This window comes from Pogona vitticeps, chromosome 1, assembly GCF_051106095.1.
Source record: "Pogona vitticeps strain Pit_001003342236 chromosome 1, PviZW2.1, whole genome shotgun sequence".
NCBI classification, from domain to species: domain Eukaryota; kingdom Metazoa; phylum Chordata; class Lepidosauria; order Squamata; family Agamidae; genus Pogona; species Pogona vitticeps.
The window spans coordinates 2611455-2626084 of NC_135783.1; the positions used below are offsets into that span (position 1 = coordinate 2611455).

The following is a 14630-nucleotide window of genomic DNA, read 5'->3' on the forward strand; positions in this document are numbered from 1 at the left end:
AGCCGGAGTGTTGGGTTACTCAGCCCTCTAATTGCTGCCCTTTGGGAGACGGATGATGCTTCCTTTGAAGGACCTGCACCTCGGTGGAAATTGGTTTCACACTCAGGTGCGAATTTGATGCCAGTGTTTGATTCCGGCAGGTGCAGAATGACTGCAGAAGGAGCCATGGAAGACCCACGAAGGCCAGGCGGTGCGCCTGTCACAGGCCAGAGGCCCCATGATACCTGCTCCGGCATGGCAGCTAACAGACCCTACCCCATCCCGTAGAGGCTACGTCTTAGGTTCTTGCCCCCCCCCAACTCAAAAAAGCCTTTGGGAAGGTCCAAGCAGGATTTGGAGGGCAGAAATCCACTCGGAAAGCCGGGCTGCCCGGCTTCATCCCACGAGACCGGCTCACAGGCTCCCGCTCGGATCGGCAGGGCAATCTCTGTCTGTGGTTCTGATTTGTCCAAGCCCTGAATCCAAACCCCAAAGTTAGCCTGGTTCTGAGAGGACTTGGGAGGTATCCGGAGCAAAACAGCGCTCCTGGAGCTGAGAGGACCCCAAACCTAAGTGTGGTGAGGGATGTGGATTCCGGAGTCCCAAGCAACCCTCGGCCTCTCCAAACCCTGGTTTTTGATCACAGGGAAGGTGACAAAGTCAGGTACACAAAAGCTGTCAATTGAGAGGTCTCCAAGATCTTCTGGCTTTCTAAGCTGAGGGCGGACCATAATCTCTTTGGGTTGCTCCGCTCTCCTCATGGCGTCATGGAGGCAAAACACCCTCATATCTTTCACAAGGGAGTGCTGTTTTATCCAGAACATCCCGAATCGTCGCCCACGAGCCAGACCTTCTCTTGACCAACTGGCACCTCCACCTGGTTAGGTTTCATTTCAGCCTCTTTCTTAGTGATCCACCCCACAACGTTCTAGGGGGGCATCAACCCCTTCTTTGGCTTTATGCCATCATCTGCGGTAACACTGAGGGTCCAGGCATTGCCCCCCCAGGACCTGCAGCCCCCCCAATTCTGTGCCTCTCTAACCTCAGGAGAGGAAGAACACCCCCCAGTCTGTGATTTCAGACTGAGTGTCAGAGGGGGAGCTCCCATGAGGGCTCAAATCGGTGGAGAGAGGACCCGAATAATTCCCCCCGGATCCCTAGAGAATGCTAGGGGTCCTGCCTGAGGAAGGGCTACAGATTGGTTTGGTTCTTCTTAATATTTGGGGAGCTGTCGGGGTAAGGCTAGCCCTCTTTCTTCCAGGTGTAGGTGTCAGGGGCTCCTAGACGTCCCCCCCCTCAGTTGCCCACCCCCTGGCTTTTAGGGACCCCCTGGCAGCGCATTGGTGGCTTCACATCAACGCTCAGAATGACCTTGCCAAGGGGGTTCAAGCCAAGGACAAGCTAAAGCCCTGTGGGGGAGGACATAGGCCGCAGGGGCCTCCCTCTTGAGCATGATCTAAGAGGCAAGACCAGCACGGCTGCGCAACCTCAGCCTGGCCAGGCGGTCCCGAAGTTGACCATCGTTGAGGGCCAAGGCTTGGACAAGCCACTGAGATGTTCAGAAAGAGGAAAACAACCACACTTTCTCCGCCAACTCCTCGGTCCGAGGCATCCCCTAGATTTCCAAACCTGTTTCGGTCCCATCTGAAAGGGCCAGTTCTGGAGGGCCATGTAGGTATGTGGAGGCTCACCTTGTTTTTGCCCCCACTTGGGTTGCATGGACCTCAAATTCAGGTAGAGAGGAGCTTTCTAGCCTTTGTTCTGTGTGGTTGTACTCCCCCCCCCCCCCCAATAAAAGGGACAATTAGCGGCAGTCACTTTGAACCCGGGACATCCTAAAACGCCAGATTCACATGACGGGTAGCGTAAAAAGTTTGAGAAACACGAAGCCGCTGTAGAAACCATCTCGCCAGGCCAGCTCAAAGATGGATGATCACCATGGCGGGCTCTACCTGTGTCACTAACGAACTGCGCAGGCAAACAGTTGGAAACGTTTTTCTCTGGCCAAGGGGAACAAAGAAATCCCTCAAAGTTTCATCTGGGAGAAAGATTAAGCCGGGCTCGACCGACATCTGCAACAGGCCTCCAATAACACAATTCAGCCAAAATGGATCGATCCACCTGGACTGCCCAAAGGTGTCTGGTTTCTAATTAGAAAAGCATCCCCTTGCTTGGCTTTTTTTGAAAAAAACATCTGGAGCCTCAGTTAAGAGAGACTGGCGGAGGGCGGGAGGGGTTTTTGACCTCACCAGGCAGCCCTCTCCACAAAAGGGGTGCTAATCCTCCAAACGCCCTGGTTTTTTTTGGCAGGTGCCTGCTAATCCCGCCGGCCTCTGTGCACCTGGAACCTTCCTGGACACCTCCTTGTTCATTGTTGCTTCGAAAGGTCTCTCCGGAAGGGTGCTCCAGCTTCCAGACGTGCCGGTGTGGTATAAAAAGGGGCCGGGGTTGCAGCTGATCCCTTGCAGATGCTGACAGTGAGAGAGAGGCAGAGAGAAAGAGCGAGCAAGCGAGAGAGAGAAGGAGCGCAAGGAAGGAAGGAGGAGCGCTAGGAGACCACAGAGCAACAGGTAAGGGCGGCTGTCGCTTCCCCTTCAGTGGAGGCCACCTTGTTCTTCCACGACTCCCTCTCCTCCTCCTGGGCTCTCCTTCCACGGCAAATCCCCCTTTTCTTCCCAACTTCTTTCCCTGAGTTTTCTTTTTTCAACTTCTGTCCTGAAGTGGATTTGGAAGAGGAGAGGGCAAGGCTGGCGATGGGGTGCCCCCCCCCCACCTCTAAGCTCTCTGCAAGGCTGGGAAAAGGGAAAGGTTTGTTGGCTGGCTTCCCAAAAGCAGAACAAAGAGCGGTGTGCTTCCCAAAAGCAGAACAAGAGCCTTTGAGTGGCCGTGGGGGAAGCCACTAAAAGCCGGGTCGGGGATGCTCTCGTCCAGGGGTTCGAGGCGACCGTGGCCTACAGATTTCCTTCCCATCTCCCACTTTTTGTGGTTTAGCAGGAAGGATTTTTTTCCCAAAGGGGCCCAAACCACCAGGGGCTCCTTTTTCTCAATCCCCCTTCCATCGGAAGGAAACTGGGGAAGAGTGTGTAAAAGACGCACACGCTCTTCTTCGCATGCTTGACGCACCTACGATCCAGGTGCTTAAAACTGGGGGTACCCTGCTATTTGGGACACGGTCGAGCAGGGAAAGAATATTTCTGACCAAATCGGTGGCTGCAGATGAGATACCCAGCACGCAGACGATGGCGGATTAATTCAGGCAGCATCTAAAAAAGGTGCGTACGGGCATTTTCCAAGAAGTGGCGCTTTGCCACGATGTGGCTTCTAGGGGAGAGAAAAGAAAAAGACTTCTACCTTGTGGGTCAATTTTTCTTTTCTTAACATTCAAAACCCTATTGTGGGATTTGGGGCATCGGGCGAGGGCAGAAAAAGAGTCGAAGCGCAACTTCTAATGCTTACTGTTAGTGCTCCCAGTCAGAGCTTGGAACGAAACATGAGTTGCGTGATGCTTATTTTGGTCTGTGGATATGCAGTCGCTCTTAGAGGTATGTGAGCCATTAAAAAAAACACACAGGAGGTATAGAGTGTATGGGATTGACTATAACAGTGGAAGGAAAGGAGAGGCTGCGTGAGAGAGAGGGGAGAGAAAGGAGGGAGGAAGAGAGATTAATGTACTGTAATAGGAGACGTGGCTGGCTAGGCTGTGCAGGGGTTTAGGTCTCTGGCTGCGGTGCCAGAGGTTCGATTCTCCACTGTGCCTCCCGGGAGAAAAGCCAGCCTGGGTGCCCTTGGGCCAGCTGCACAGCCCCAGAAGAAGGGGATGGTATACCATCTCTTAGTCTTCCCTACCTAAAAACCCAGGAAGGGGTTGCCATGAATCCAAATTGACGATGGCATGCAATTATTATTATTAATAGGAGAGACCCCCCACCCCCAAAATAAAATTCTCCTGGAAAGAATCTGGCACTACCTCAAGGCAATGTGTTTTCACTGGAAAAGAAAATATAGGCCGGTGTCAAAGTTATGGATGTAAAAATTCAGAGGGGAGGAAAAAAAAACAGGCAAAGTGTGCAGAAGGAGGAAAGGCAGACCAAGGCATCGGCAGGGCTCGTGAGAGATCCTGTCGTGTCCGGGAAGAACTGCCAAAAGTTATTTTGGAGAGAACACTCCATCAGGGGCCATGAGGACCGAGAGCGTCCAGAACTGGTGGTCCCCCCACCCCCCACCCCAAAGGTAGCTTTTCTTGAGATCCGTGCCCAGGAAGGAAACTTTTGATGGTATCCCTTCTGCCATTAGGTGTCACGGACACAATCCAATCCAACCAGAATTTCTTGCGCTCGGCTCTCCTTCATTCCGGGAGAAATCCTACGGCGGATCCTGCCGTTGGCTCCGACCAACGGGTCTTTTTGCCTTAAGGGTGGCCCATCGTCCTGCTCTCTGGGCTGGGCAGCAGGGCACAAGTGAGATGCCATACAAGGCGAGACCCCTTTCAGAGTCCCTTTGTGCCCGCTGCCCTTGCAAAAAATCTCCCCTAGGCTCTCTCTCCCCCCACCCTGTGACAGCAACCCCCCCGGCCTCCCTTCCATCTGATGCTGCAGTTGCGTCCCTTCACTAGAACGATGCTAGCAGGGTCAACCGCCATGGCCCACAAAAGCTGCCCCATGAAAAGGCAGCTTCCTGTAACCAGTGCTACCGGTCTTATTAGCATTTATGTCAGCGGCAGTATTGCTGTGCGGAGATTTATTTCCTTACCTGTTTTTAGACAACAATATTGGTGGCCAGGGACTCCTATTTTCAGAGGTAAATGGTGCCGTTTGTATACCACCTCACCTTAAAGTATCTTTGGGCGGTTTACAATTTACTTAGGCAGGCTGCACCTTGCCCTCTCACCTCCCACCTTCCAAACAAGCTGGGTCCTCAATTTACGGACCTCAGAAGGATAGAAGGCTGAGTCAACCTTGAGCTGGTTACCAGACCCTGAGCAGAGTCTTGATGGCAGTGCTGCAGTTTAGTGCACTCCAGTTTTAGCCTGCAGTCTACCCCCAGTACTGAATCTGCCTTGGGAGAGGTTCAGAAGCTTGGATAGGGGCTGTAAAGTGCACACTAAAATCCGGAGTGGATTCGCACCGTGCTTGAAAACTGAGTCATCTCCCAGGACTAGGCTGAAACTTCCACCAGCCTTAATACCAGCCAACCAGCAGGCCCAGTGGTTCAACATCTGGAACACTGCAATGTTCCTGATCTACTGTATGTTTTTTTTAATCCTTGGCATAATGTCCTATAAGCATCAAGCATTTATGCTTGGCTCCCCCACCTGACCATGAGCGGAGAAAAGAGGGGGTGGTGTCCTTGAAGCATTTTGCACCAGACTTAGTTTTGCATTAAAAGAACATCGATGGTGGCAAGCTTCCGTCTCTACACTGTAGGAGCACCGTCTTAATGCCCGAACTTTTTCGCATAGCAGGTGGCACCCCTGGAGAGAGCGAGAGAGAGGGGGGTTCCGTGCTCATCCCCACCGAATGTTTCTGTATAGCTTCAAAGAATGAGAAAGAAGGGAAGCCGATTTTTGCCAGGGAACACTCTCTGTGTGTCTCCTTGACATCAGGAGAAGGAGGGAGTCAACAGAGAATTGCGCTCTTCGCACCCGGCTCCATCTCTCAGTGAGGAAGTGGGGATGGGGTGGGGGGGAGAATGGTATGCAACACGTAGATATTTTTATTCCCTACCACTAAAAGCTCTTAAGTGAGAAAGCAAAATGCTTAGCGCAGCGACCCCTTAACCTTCCCGGAGCACGTCGGTTGCTATGCGCACCATAGAAACTCGAATACGCAACTCAGCTCTGGGGGGTTTCGCAGCCTGGTTGGGCAGCTCGGTGAGATGGAGCACTGGGCGGCCGAGATAGCGGTTGGGGGTTCGATTCCCTCCCCTGCCTTATAGAAGAGCCAGCCCGGGTGTCCAGGGGCAAACGGCACCGTTCCAGAGCGAGTCCGAAAGATAAGAGGGGGGTACGCCTGAATGCATGATGCCTAGGAAAACGCTGGAAAGCGTTGCCGTCAGCTAGAATCAACTTGGGGGGGCACACGAAAATAAAGTTTTTGGGAGGTGAGAGGTTCAAGGTGTAAGTTGCTATGGCTACGTGGGAGTTTCCATAGCCAGGAAGGAATTCGAACCCAGATCTCCCAAGGGCTAGCTTCATTGTCAGGCTACATTGTGTTGATTCTGATAGAGCATGTGCAGAGTGTTCCGAATAGGTCATACACAGATCTGGTCAGACCCTGGCAACAAATCCCCCAGCCAGCATGGCCAAAGCTGGCCACAGCAACTGGCCACGTGTTGGCCAGGATTGTTGTTATGGGCTCCCGGGGTACTTCCAATACGTGCCAACTCTCTGCACGAGTGACTTCCAAAATGTCTTCCCCTCGACTGTCCTGCTCTGCAGCTGGGAACTCGAGCCTATGGCTTCCTTTTAGGGGGTCAATCCACCTCGTAGTTGATCTTCCTCTTTCCCTGTTTCTCGCAGCGTTTCCCAGCACGATAGGCTTTGCAGCAAGGCGGCTTCCCCTCCGGGCTTCTTTCTGCTCTGGAGGCTTAACAAGGCGGCCAACTTTCCTCTCTCGACAGGGCCCCTGTGCTTTCTTCCTGAAGATGCCGAATCCACGGGGGAGCAGCTGCCTCTGGGCCGTCCTTGGAGTTCTGCTCATCCACTCCGTGGCAGGAGCTCACGGCCACTGCTGGGACAGCGGTTGGTGTCGGGACATGGACACCGAAGCGGAGATGATGGTAAGTCCCCTGCTTCCTTGCCACTAACCCGGGGTGGTCCCACCCAGGACGGGAGGTCAAGGACTCACCCAACGCACCGATGAAACAAGCGGGCCGTGTGTTCAAAGGAAAGGCCAATCCGCTAGAAAATCTCACAAAGGTAGCTGTGTTAGCTCACCTGTTGCATCCAAAACAACATGGGGGTTCGAGGGTACCTTTGGAAATAGTGAGTTTGGCACACGCTTTGGTGGACTGTGGCCCACTTCTGCAGACGTGTCCTGGAATCATCCTGCGGAACTCACCGCTCCAAGATGGGGCGGCAGCGTCTGGCTCGGAGACGCTTTTCAAAGGTCGTGCATCTAACAAAGTGGACAATATTAGCCTATAATCGGCTATGATGAGAGGCACAACCTAAGCGACGCCCGTGGCACGGTGGTTCTACTGCAGCACTGCAGCTGACCCTCTGCTCACAACCTGAGTTTGATCCCAAGGAGATCCAGGTTGCCGGCTCAAGGCTGACTCAAGCCTTCCATCCTTCCAAGGTCGCTAACATGAGTACCCAGTTCGTCCTGGTGGTGAGCTTTGGCTTATATATATATATGTGTTGTAAAATGCTCTAGCGCTATGGGGTGGTGTATAAGTTGATAGATAGATAGATAGATAGATAGATAGATAGATAGATAGATAGATAGATAGATAGATAGATAGATAGATAGATAGATAGATAGATAGATAGATAGATAGATAGATAGATAGATAGATAGATAGATAGATAGATAGATAGATAGATAGATAGATAGATAGATAGATAGATTGGGGCGATATTTCAGAACTTCCTAGGCAGCGTTGCCACCCACGAAGATGGAGATGAGGGCTGGTGAAGTGTAAAAAAAGTTGATTCAAAGTCTCCGAGAGATGCAAAGCCTGTTGTTAGCAGCCATGGCTTTTGAGAAGGAGGGGGAGTGAATTTTGATGAGGCCTGGGAGCCATTTCTCGTTCCCCACCCACCCACCCGCAGCCTACCACAGGCTGCCATACCAGCAGACACCCCCCCTCCACCGCCACCCCCTCCGGCTGAAGCTCAGCGGCAAATCTTGTCTCAGAAAAACTCGTTTAAAGCCGAGAGACGCGTTGCCATTCCAGAAATTCAGGTTGTCCCCACACGTTCGCGTGGTGGTTTGTGGGGGTGCCTTGAGGGGGCTGCTAAGAAAAATAAAATTAAAAATAGACACTAAGCCACCACCCCCCTCTGCGTGTTGCCCAAGTGGTGTGCATTTGAACTTAAATTCGGACTCTAAATCGGAATGGATAGCACGGAATGTGTCGGCTACGTGTATTCTGTGCCCCCCCAAAGCAACCCCAGAGCTTCTTTTAAAAGTGAGGGGGCATGTGTGTGTGTTTGTGTGTGTGTGTGAGAGAGACTAAGTCCTCAAACCACCACCACCCATTAAAAAAAGAAAAAGAAACTGGAAGTGTGCATCTTGCTGGCATTTCTTAATATGAAGAACTAGCCAAACCAGCTATTCCTGCAGCCCGGAGTGGCTGCCAGAGGCCAAAACCAGGGGCCTGTGTGCTACTACTTATAGGCCGCCCCATAGCGCTTCAAGCACTCTCTAAGCAGTTTGCAATTTTAATTACACAAGCTACACATTGCCCCCCATCCTACCCCAGCCAGCTGGGTACTCGTTTCACCGACCTGGGAAGGATCGAAGGCTGAGTCCACCTTGAGCCGGCTCCCTGGGATTTGAACCCCGGGTCGTGAGCAGAGTCTTGACTGCAGGACTGCAGTTGAACCGCTGCGCCAGGAGGCTCTTTGGGTTGAGCACCAAGAGGGTGAACCAAGTTGGGTGGTTGGGCTCCGGCTCAAACGGCAGGACACCCGTCTTCCAGGTGGTGCCTGGACTGGTGTAAGGCTCGCTTTTTCAAAGGGGGAAGACGTGGAACAGCTTTGGAGAGGTGACTCTTGAACAGGCAGGAATAAACGGAGAGAAAATGATTTTTTTTCCTTACTGGAAGAAAGAAGGGGGGGGGTGAGTGCTGTTGCTTGAATTTATTAGTTAAGGCAAATTGCGGTTATGATTGCATTGGCAAATAATGAGGGCAAAGCTGTGGGATGCAGACGGTCTGAGCTGCATTATTTCCTGATGACACACAAGCCCATGCAAATCAGCCCACCATCTCCACACACACACCCGTCTGCAGCTTTTTCCTCCACCTCTGGGGCTTCTACTTTTATGACATCAAATGCATTTGCCTCAGTCCAGGCAGCGTGAGTTTTAGAGCTGATGTGGAGGGATCTGGTGCCTTTGGGTTTCAAGAAATTGCGCCCAGCAGCTGTGAGAGAGGCAGGGCAGGTGGGACACTGGTGGTCTCTGGAGTCCTCTTCTTGCCAAACCTTACCCCTGGGTCTCCTTGTTTTCCCCTTCCCTTTCCTTCGTTCATTCGTTCGTTCGTTCGTTCGTTCGTTCGTTCGTTCGTTCGTTCCTTCCTTCCTTCCTTCCTTCCTTCCTTCCTTCCTTCCTTCCTTCCTTCCTTCCTTCCATCCATCCATCCATCCATCCATCTTTCTATATTTTCCTTCCTTCCTTCCTTCCTTCCTTCCTTCCTTCCTTCCTTCCTTCCTTCCTTCCTTCCTTCCTTCCTTCCTTCCTCAGCAGCTGAGCACGAGCTCAGTACAGCAGGACCTCCCTATCTGCAGGGGACCCATTCCAAGCCCCTGCCCGGATGCTGAAAAATGCTGATTATAACGAACATTATCGTAATAGCAAATGCTATATTACATTTGGCTCTGGCTCCACCTAGTGACCAATTCTTGTAACTTCAGCTTTATTTTTATGCTTTACCTACAAGATACTGTAATTAAATATCTTAATATAATAAAATTAAAATTAGACAGGAAATGCAGACTCAGACGTGGAAGTTATCTTCTCTGCTGTTAGGCAAAGGTCTTAATTAGACATGGGGACAAATAAAAAAAGAATTGTATTTGTAAGAAATCACTGATTCGCCGAATAGTCATCCCTTTGCATTCCTGGCGAATACGAAGGGATGAATATTTAATCACATTTATCCATCCCCATAGACTAGGCTGCCGGAACTGTGGCTCCTGTTCAGGCAACCTAGCTTTCCCTCTTTGCCTATGCGCTCACGGAACAGCTGTTTGGCGGACCCCTAGGCAGAGAGGGAAGGGCCAGCCTGCAGGAATGCAGGAGCTGACAAGGTAGGGAGGCAATGGGGCAGGGAAGGGGGAAAGGCTGCAGGGGTGGGGGACTCGACTTTAAAAAAAAAAAAGACCCAGCAAATTGGCAAACTGGTTTGTGGTTCATCAGAAACTTAGTGAACATTCGTGGTTCACAGTTTGTCAACCTTGACGAACCACGAACCAAGACGAATAGTCCTTTTGGCGGTTTGTCCCCATCTCTAGTCTTGATGGGCGGTAGCTGAGCCTATGTGGTCCTGCTATTGCCTGAGATGAGAAAATAGCTTTTTGACACTACAAATTCCAGCACGCCTTGGGAGAACATGACCTCTGGGAGAGGTTTTGGGAGGCTGTCATCCAGAAATGTTTCCAATCCTCTACTAGATGTAGGGCCTTCTTTGCTGTAGCACCAACCCTCTGGAACCAACGGGTGGTGGATCTGTGTTCGGTTCCCTCCCTCCAAACATTCAAAAGACTTCCAAAAACAGTTTTACAGAAAGGCCTCTTTTTGGGCAACCCTGTCTGGTGTGTTTTCCCTGCTGTTTTGTTTATTATATTCCTTGTGTGCCACCTTTTAGGTTGCATTTTATACCTCTCGGGCTTTTTGGCTCGAGAGCTCTTTATTTCCTTTACTTTTAATTCATGCCTATTGTATTTTATCCTGTTGTAAACTGCCCAGCATAGTGCATCACATGAACAGGATGGTAAATAAAGAAAATAGGACCCCCTGGTAGAGTTTCGTTCATCCACAGTCTGAAAAGATAAAAAATGTTAAAAGAAAAAAAATCCAGAATTTTTTTTCACCTGTGTTATCAGAACTGGCCACTAGAGAGAGCCAGAGACCATACTATGAATACTTGTTAGTGAAGAACACTTAGCATGTTCTAGTGGCCAGTTCTGGTAATGCAGTTTTTTCCCCTTTTACCATGCTATCTGTCTCTCTATCTTTCTATCTGTCTGTCTGTCTGTCTGTCTGTCTGTCTGTCTGTCTGTCTGTCTATCTGTCTATCTGTCTGTCTGTCTAATCCATGTTCGTATCTATCTATCTATCTATCTATCTATCTATCTATCTATCTATCTATCTATCTATCTATCTATCTATCTATCTATCTATCTATCTATCTATCTATCTGCCTGCCTGCCTGCCTGTCTGTCTGCCTGCCTGTCTGTCTGTCTGTCTGTCTGTCTGTCTGTCGTCTTGTCTGTCTTTCTGTCTAAACCATGTTCTTATCTATCTATCTATCTATCTATCTATCTATCTATCTATCTATCTATCTATCTATCTATCTATCTATCTATCTATCTATCTATCTATCTATCTATCTATCTATCTATCATTTCCTATTATCCACAGTTTTCAGAATCCATGGGAGGCTTGGAATCAATCACCCATAGATATTGAGGTCCTACTGTGGATGAATGAATGAATGAATGAATGAATGAATGAATGAATGAATGAATGAATGAACGAACGAACAAACGAACGAACGAACGAACGAACAAACGAACGAACGAATGAATGAACGAACGAACGAACGAATAGTATGTGAGAATTCGGAACAGGGGTGTTGGGTGGAAGGGACGAACACTCCTTGGTATCTCACAATAGCCGTGTCCCTTTTCCTCCTCCTCTTTCTCCACACCAGGAGTGCCTCCGGGCCTGTAGAATGACCCTCTCCGAAGAGTCTCCAGTCTACCCAGGCAACGGCCACATGCAGCCCCTTTCTGAGAACATCCGGAAGTACGTCATGAGCCATTTCCGCTGGAACAAGTTCAACAGGAGCAATGACAGCGCCTCGGGCCCGAAGAGGGGAGACCTCCTCGGCGGGCGAGGTTCTCTGGGGGCCCTCGTCCCGGCGTCTTCCGAAGAGCGAGAAAGCTGGGAAGGAAGTGACCCCGGATACGTGGAAAGGCAGGAAGGCAAGCGGTCCTACGCCATGGAGCATTTCCGGTGGGGCAAGCCGGTGGGACGGAAAAGGAGGCCCATCAAGGTGTACCCCAATGGAGTGGAAGAGGAGTCCTCTGAGGTGGATCCCCAAGAAGTCCGAAGGGACCTTTCCTGGAACATGGACTACCCCGAACTCGACTCTCTCGAAGAAAAGAGGGACGGCGAAGGCTCCATGTCGGAGGAAGAGGCCCCGGAGGCGGCCAAGAAGGACAGCCCGTACCAGATGGGCCATTTCCGGTGGAGCGCCCCACCGCCAGCCGCGGCCAAGAAAAAGCGCTACGGCGGCTTCATGACCTCGGAGCGCAGCCCCATGCCCTTAGTGACTCTTTTTAAGAACGCCATTATCAAAACAGCGTATAAGAAAGACCAATAAGCGGGATGGGGGATGAGGAGGGTGGGAGGGGTTAAAAAGCATCCCCTGCATTGTGGGGGCGGGTGGGAGGCTGAGCAAACCCCCCCCCCAGCAGGGATTCCCCCCCTCAAGCACCTATTTCATTTAGATACGGTCAAACGAAGATCATTTCTGTACATCATTCTAACTTAGCACTAATAATTAGGGAATTTGCTGCTTAAGAGGCACCTTAGATGTTTGCATTTCTGGGTTAATTTTTGTCTGTGTGTGTTTTGGGGTGGCCAGACAATGGGGAGGTGTGGGAGGCGGGCACCGATGCGGTCGCTTGACGGCCGCGTGAGAGAACCCGAAGGGAAGAGAGAAGAAGGCAGTGGCCGGCAGAGTATTTTCATATTTTAAACCAGCTGTACTATACTGTAAATGAAAGGGTTGAAGATATAAAATAATAATACAGATAATAACAATAATACATCTTTTTGCAAGCTAAACGGGTCTCCGAGATGTTTTTTTGACGGGGGTTGGACTCGATGGCCAATTATTCCGTCATCATCTGCCTGTGCTGCTGCCCAAAGGGGGTGCCACTTCCTCCATCATCCTCCACAGTGCCCAGCCACAGGACATTCTCGAAGCCAAGGCACTGGTGGAAAGATGAAGTGAGATATGGGGAGGGGGGTCCTGTAGGCATTTTCGGGGCCACATTCCCCAGAGTCCCTCAATCTTAAAGTGCCCCCCCCCACTTCTCCGAGCAGCTGGACAAGGCAGCAGAAGGACCTTCCTTTCTTGACTTGACTGATGAGAGACCTTGCACAGACCCTGCTCACGAGGAAATGGCATTGAACTGCTCTCTTGGCTATAAGGGGCTACAATAGGAAACCCCCCCCCCCAATATCTGCAGGGGATGGGTTCTAAGCCCCCCCCCCCGCAGATGCTGAAATAACAGTGAATGCTATACAGAGCACAGTCTTTGGTTCCCTCTAGTGGCCAGTTCTGGTAAGTTCGTCTTTAGAAATATATTTTTCTAAGGTTTTTCTTTTTTTAATCTTTTAAACAATGTCATACAGTGAACAAGTGAGCAAGTGGATACTGATTCTGTGGATCCAGGCCTCCGACCGTATCTTCTTTACGTGGCTATTGCAAACACAACAATGTTGTGACAAAGATGAGGGGGAAATGTATCCTAAATCAAAGACCAAAACGACAGTAATAGACATAATGCTGCAAAATAGACACACACACCCTTGAGTTCTGACGCTGCACCAGAGGAGAAGGTGGTTGCAAGGAAACGTGAAGAAGCGCAGAAGTCTCTTCAAAGCAAAACCGTTCCAGGTGCACCCTCTGGAAGGCCCTACACCCTGCTCACGAGGGCCTAAGTCCTCCCCCCAAGGAAACAGTCGCTCCCGCCTTCTCCTACGGCCTCCTCTTCTTAAATGGAAATTTGGAGTCGCGACCCATCTCTAAGATTTCGCTGCTCCCTGGGCTGAATTGACCAGTCCACAGGGGTTGCATCCATACCAGGAAAACACCGTGCCAAGACTTGGTTGGCCAGGGTCCCCCTGTTTTGGTCTCCTCATCTTGTCTGCCTGCCAGTATTAGTGGTCCTCGTGTTAACCTGAATTCCCCTTCCTTAAAGCTGCTTTCCTCTTGCTGATTGCTTGTCTGCTCCAAAAAGACAGGAAGCAGCTTTTCTTCCCCAAAAACATGGTGTTGCCCACCAGAAGGCAGCCCTGGGTATGGCTTCTAAGGAGCCCTAGTCTCGTTTCTTTTCCCCAACATTATCACCTTCTGCTTCTTACCTGTGTAGGCACAGTCTTAACCCTTGCAGGTCTCCATCCCAGCACATGGAAATTTGATTTTTATTTCTAAGCTCATAATTCTTCTAATTCTCTTACTGGAGGCTGGAAATCTTCACGACCATCTCAGCTGAGCGTGTCATGAAGATGCATGCGCTGCCTCCAAACAATTGTGCTGTTTGGATGCAACACAATTGATGTTGTGTTGCCTCCAAACCAGTCTCCAAGCTCATTCAACTGACAAAAGCTCTCCTTGCTATTCTTCCTGCATCTGGAAGCCGAGTCCTGGCCACTGGACTTCTTTCTCGTTAGGCTGAGACGTTCCGCTCCTCAACTAAGGAGCGTCTTCAGTCTGAGGAGAGTTGGGAGGAGATGGAGAGTGAAGAAGCTACTTGGGTGAGGAGCGAAACATCTCAGCCTAACGAGAAAGAAGTCCAGTGGCCAGGACTCAACTTCCAGAGAACCTCACCAGGAGGACTGAGAATCTTCACAGATATACGTCCTGTAATTCCTTCTAGCCTCACTTGCTTTGTCTCTGAGATCGATTAGGAAGCTTCATCTCTCCCGTAAGCCACCCTGCCCTCAGGCTGAAACACACAGAATTTG

General features: G+C 50.6%; 1 protein-coding gene across 1 annotated transcript; it reads left to right on the forward strand.

Moving 5' to 3' along the window:
• The first annotated feature begins 2309 nt into the window (after nt 1-2309).
• POMC (proopiomelanocortin) lies at nt 2310-12344 on the forward strand. The gene is made up of 3 exons (XM_020777369.3): nt 2310-2549; nt 6598-6756; nt 11581-12344. Exons 2-3 carry the CDS (start codon nt 6622-6624, stop codon nt 12253-12255), a joined length of 810 nt encoding a protein of 269 aa, XP_020633028.3. The 5' UTR covers nt 2310-2549; nt 6598-6621; the 3' UTR covers nt 12256-12344.
• Nucleotides 12345-14630: the final 2286 nt, after the last annotated feature.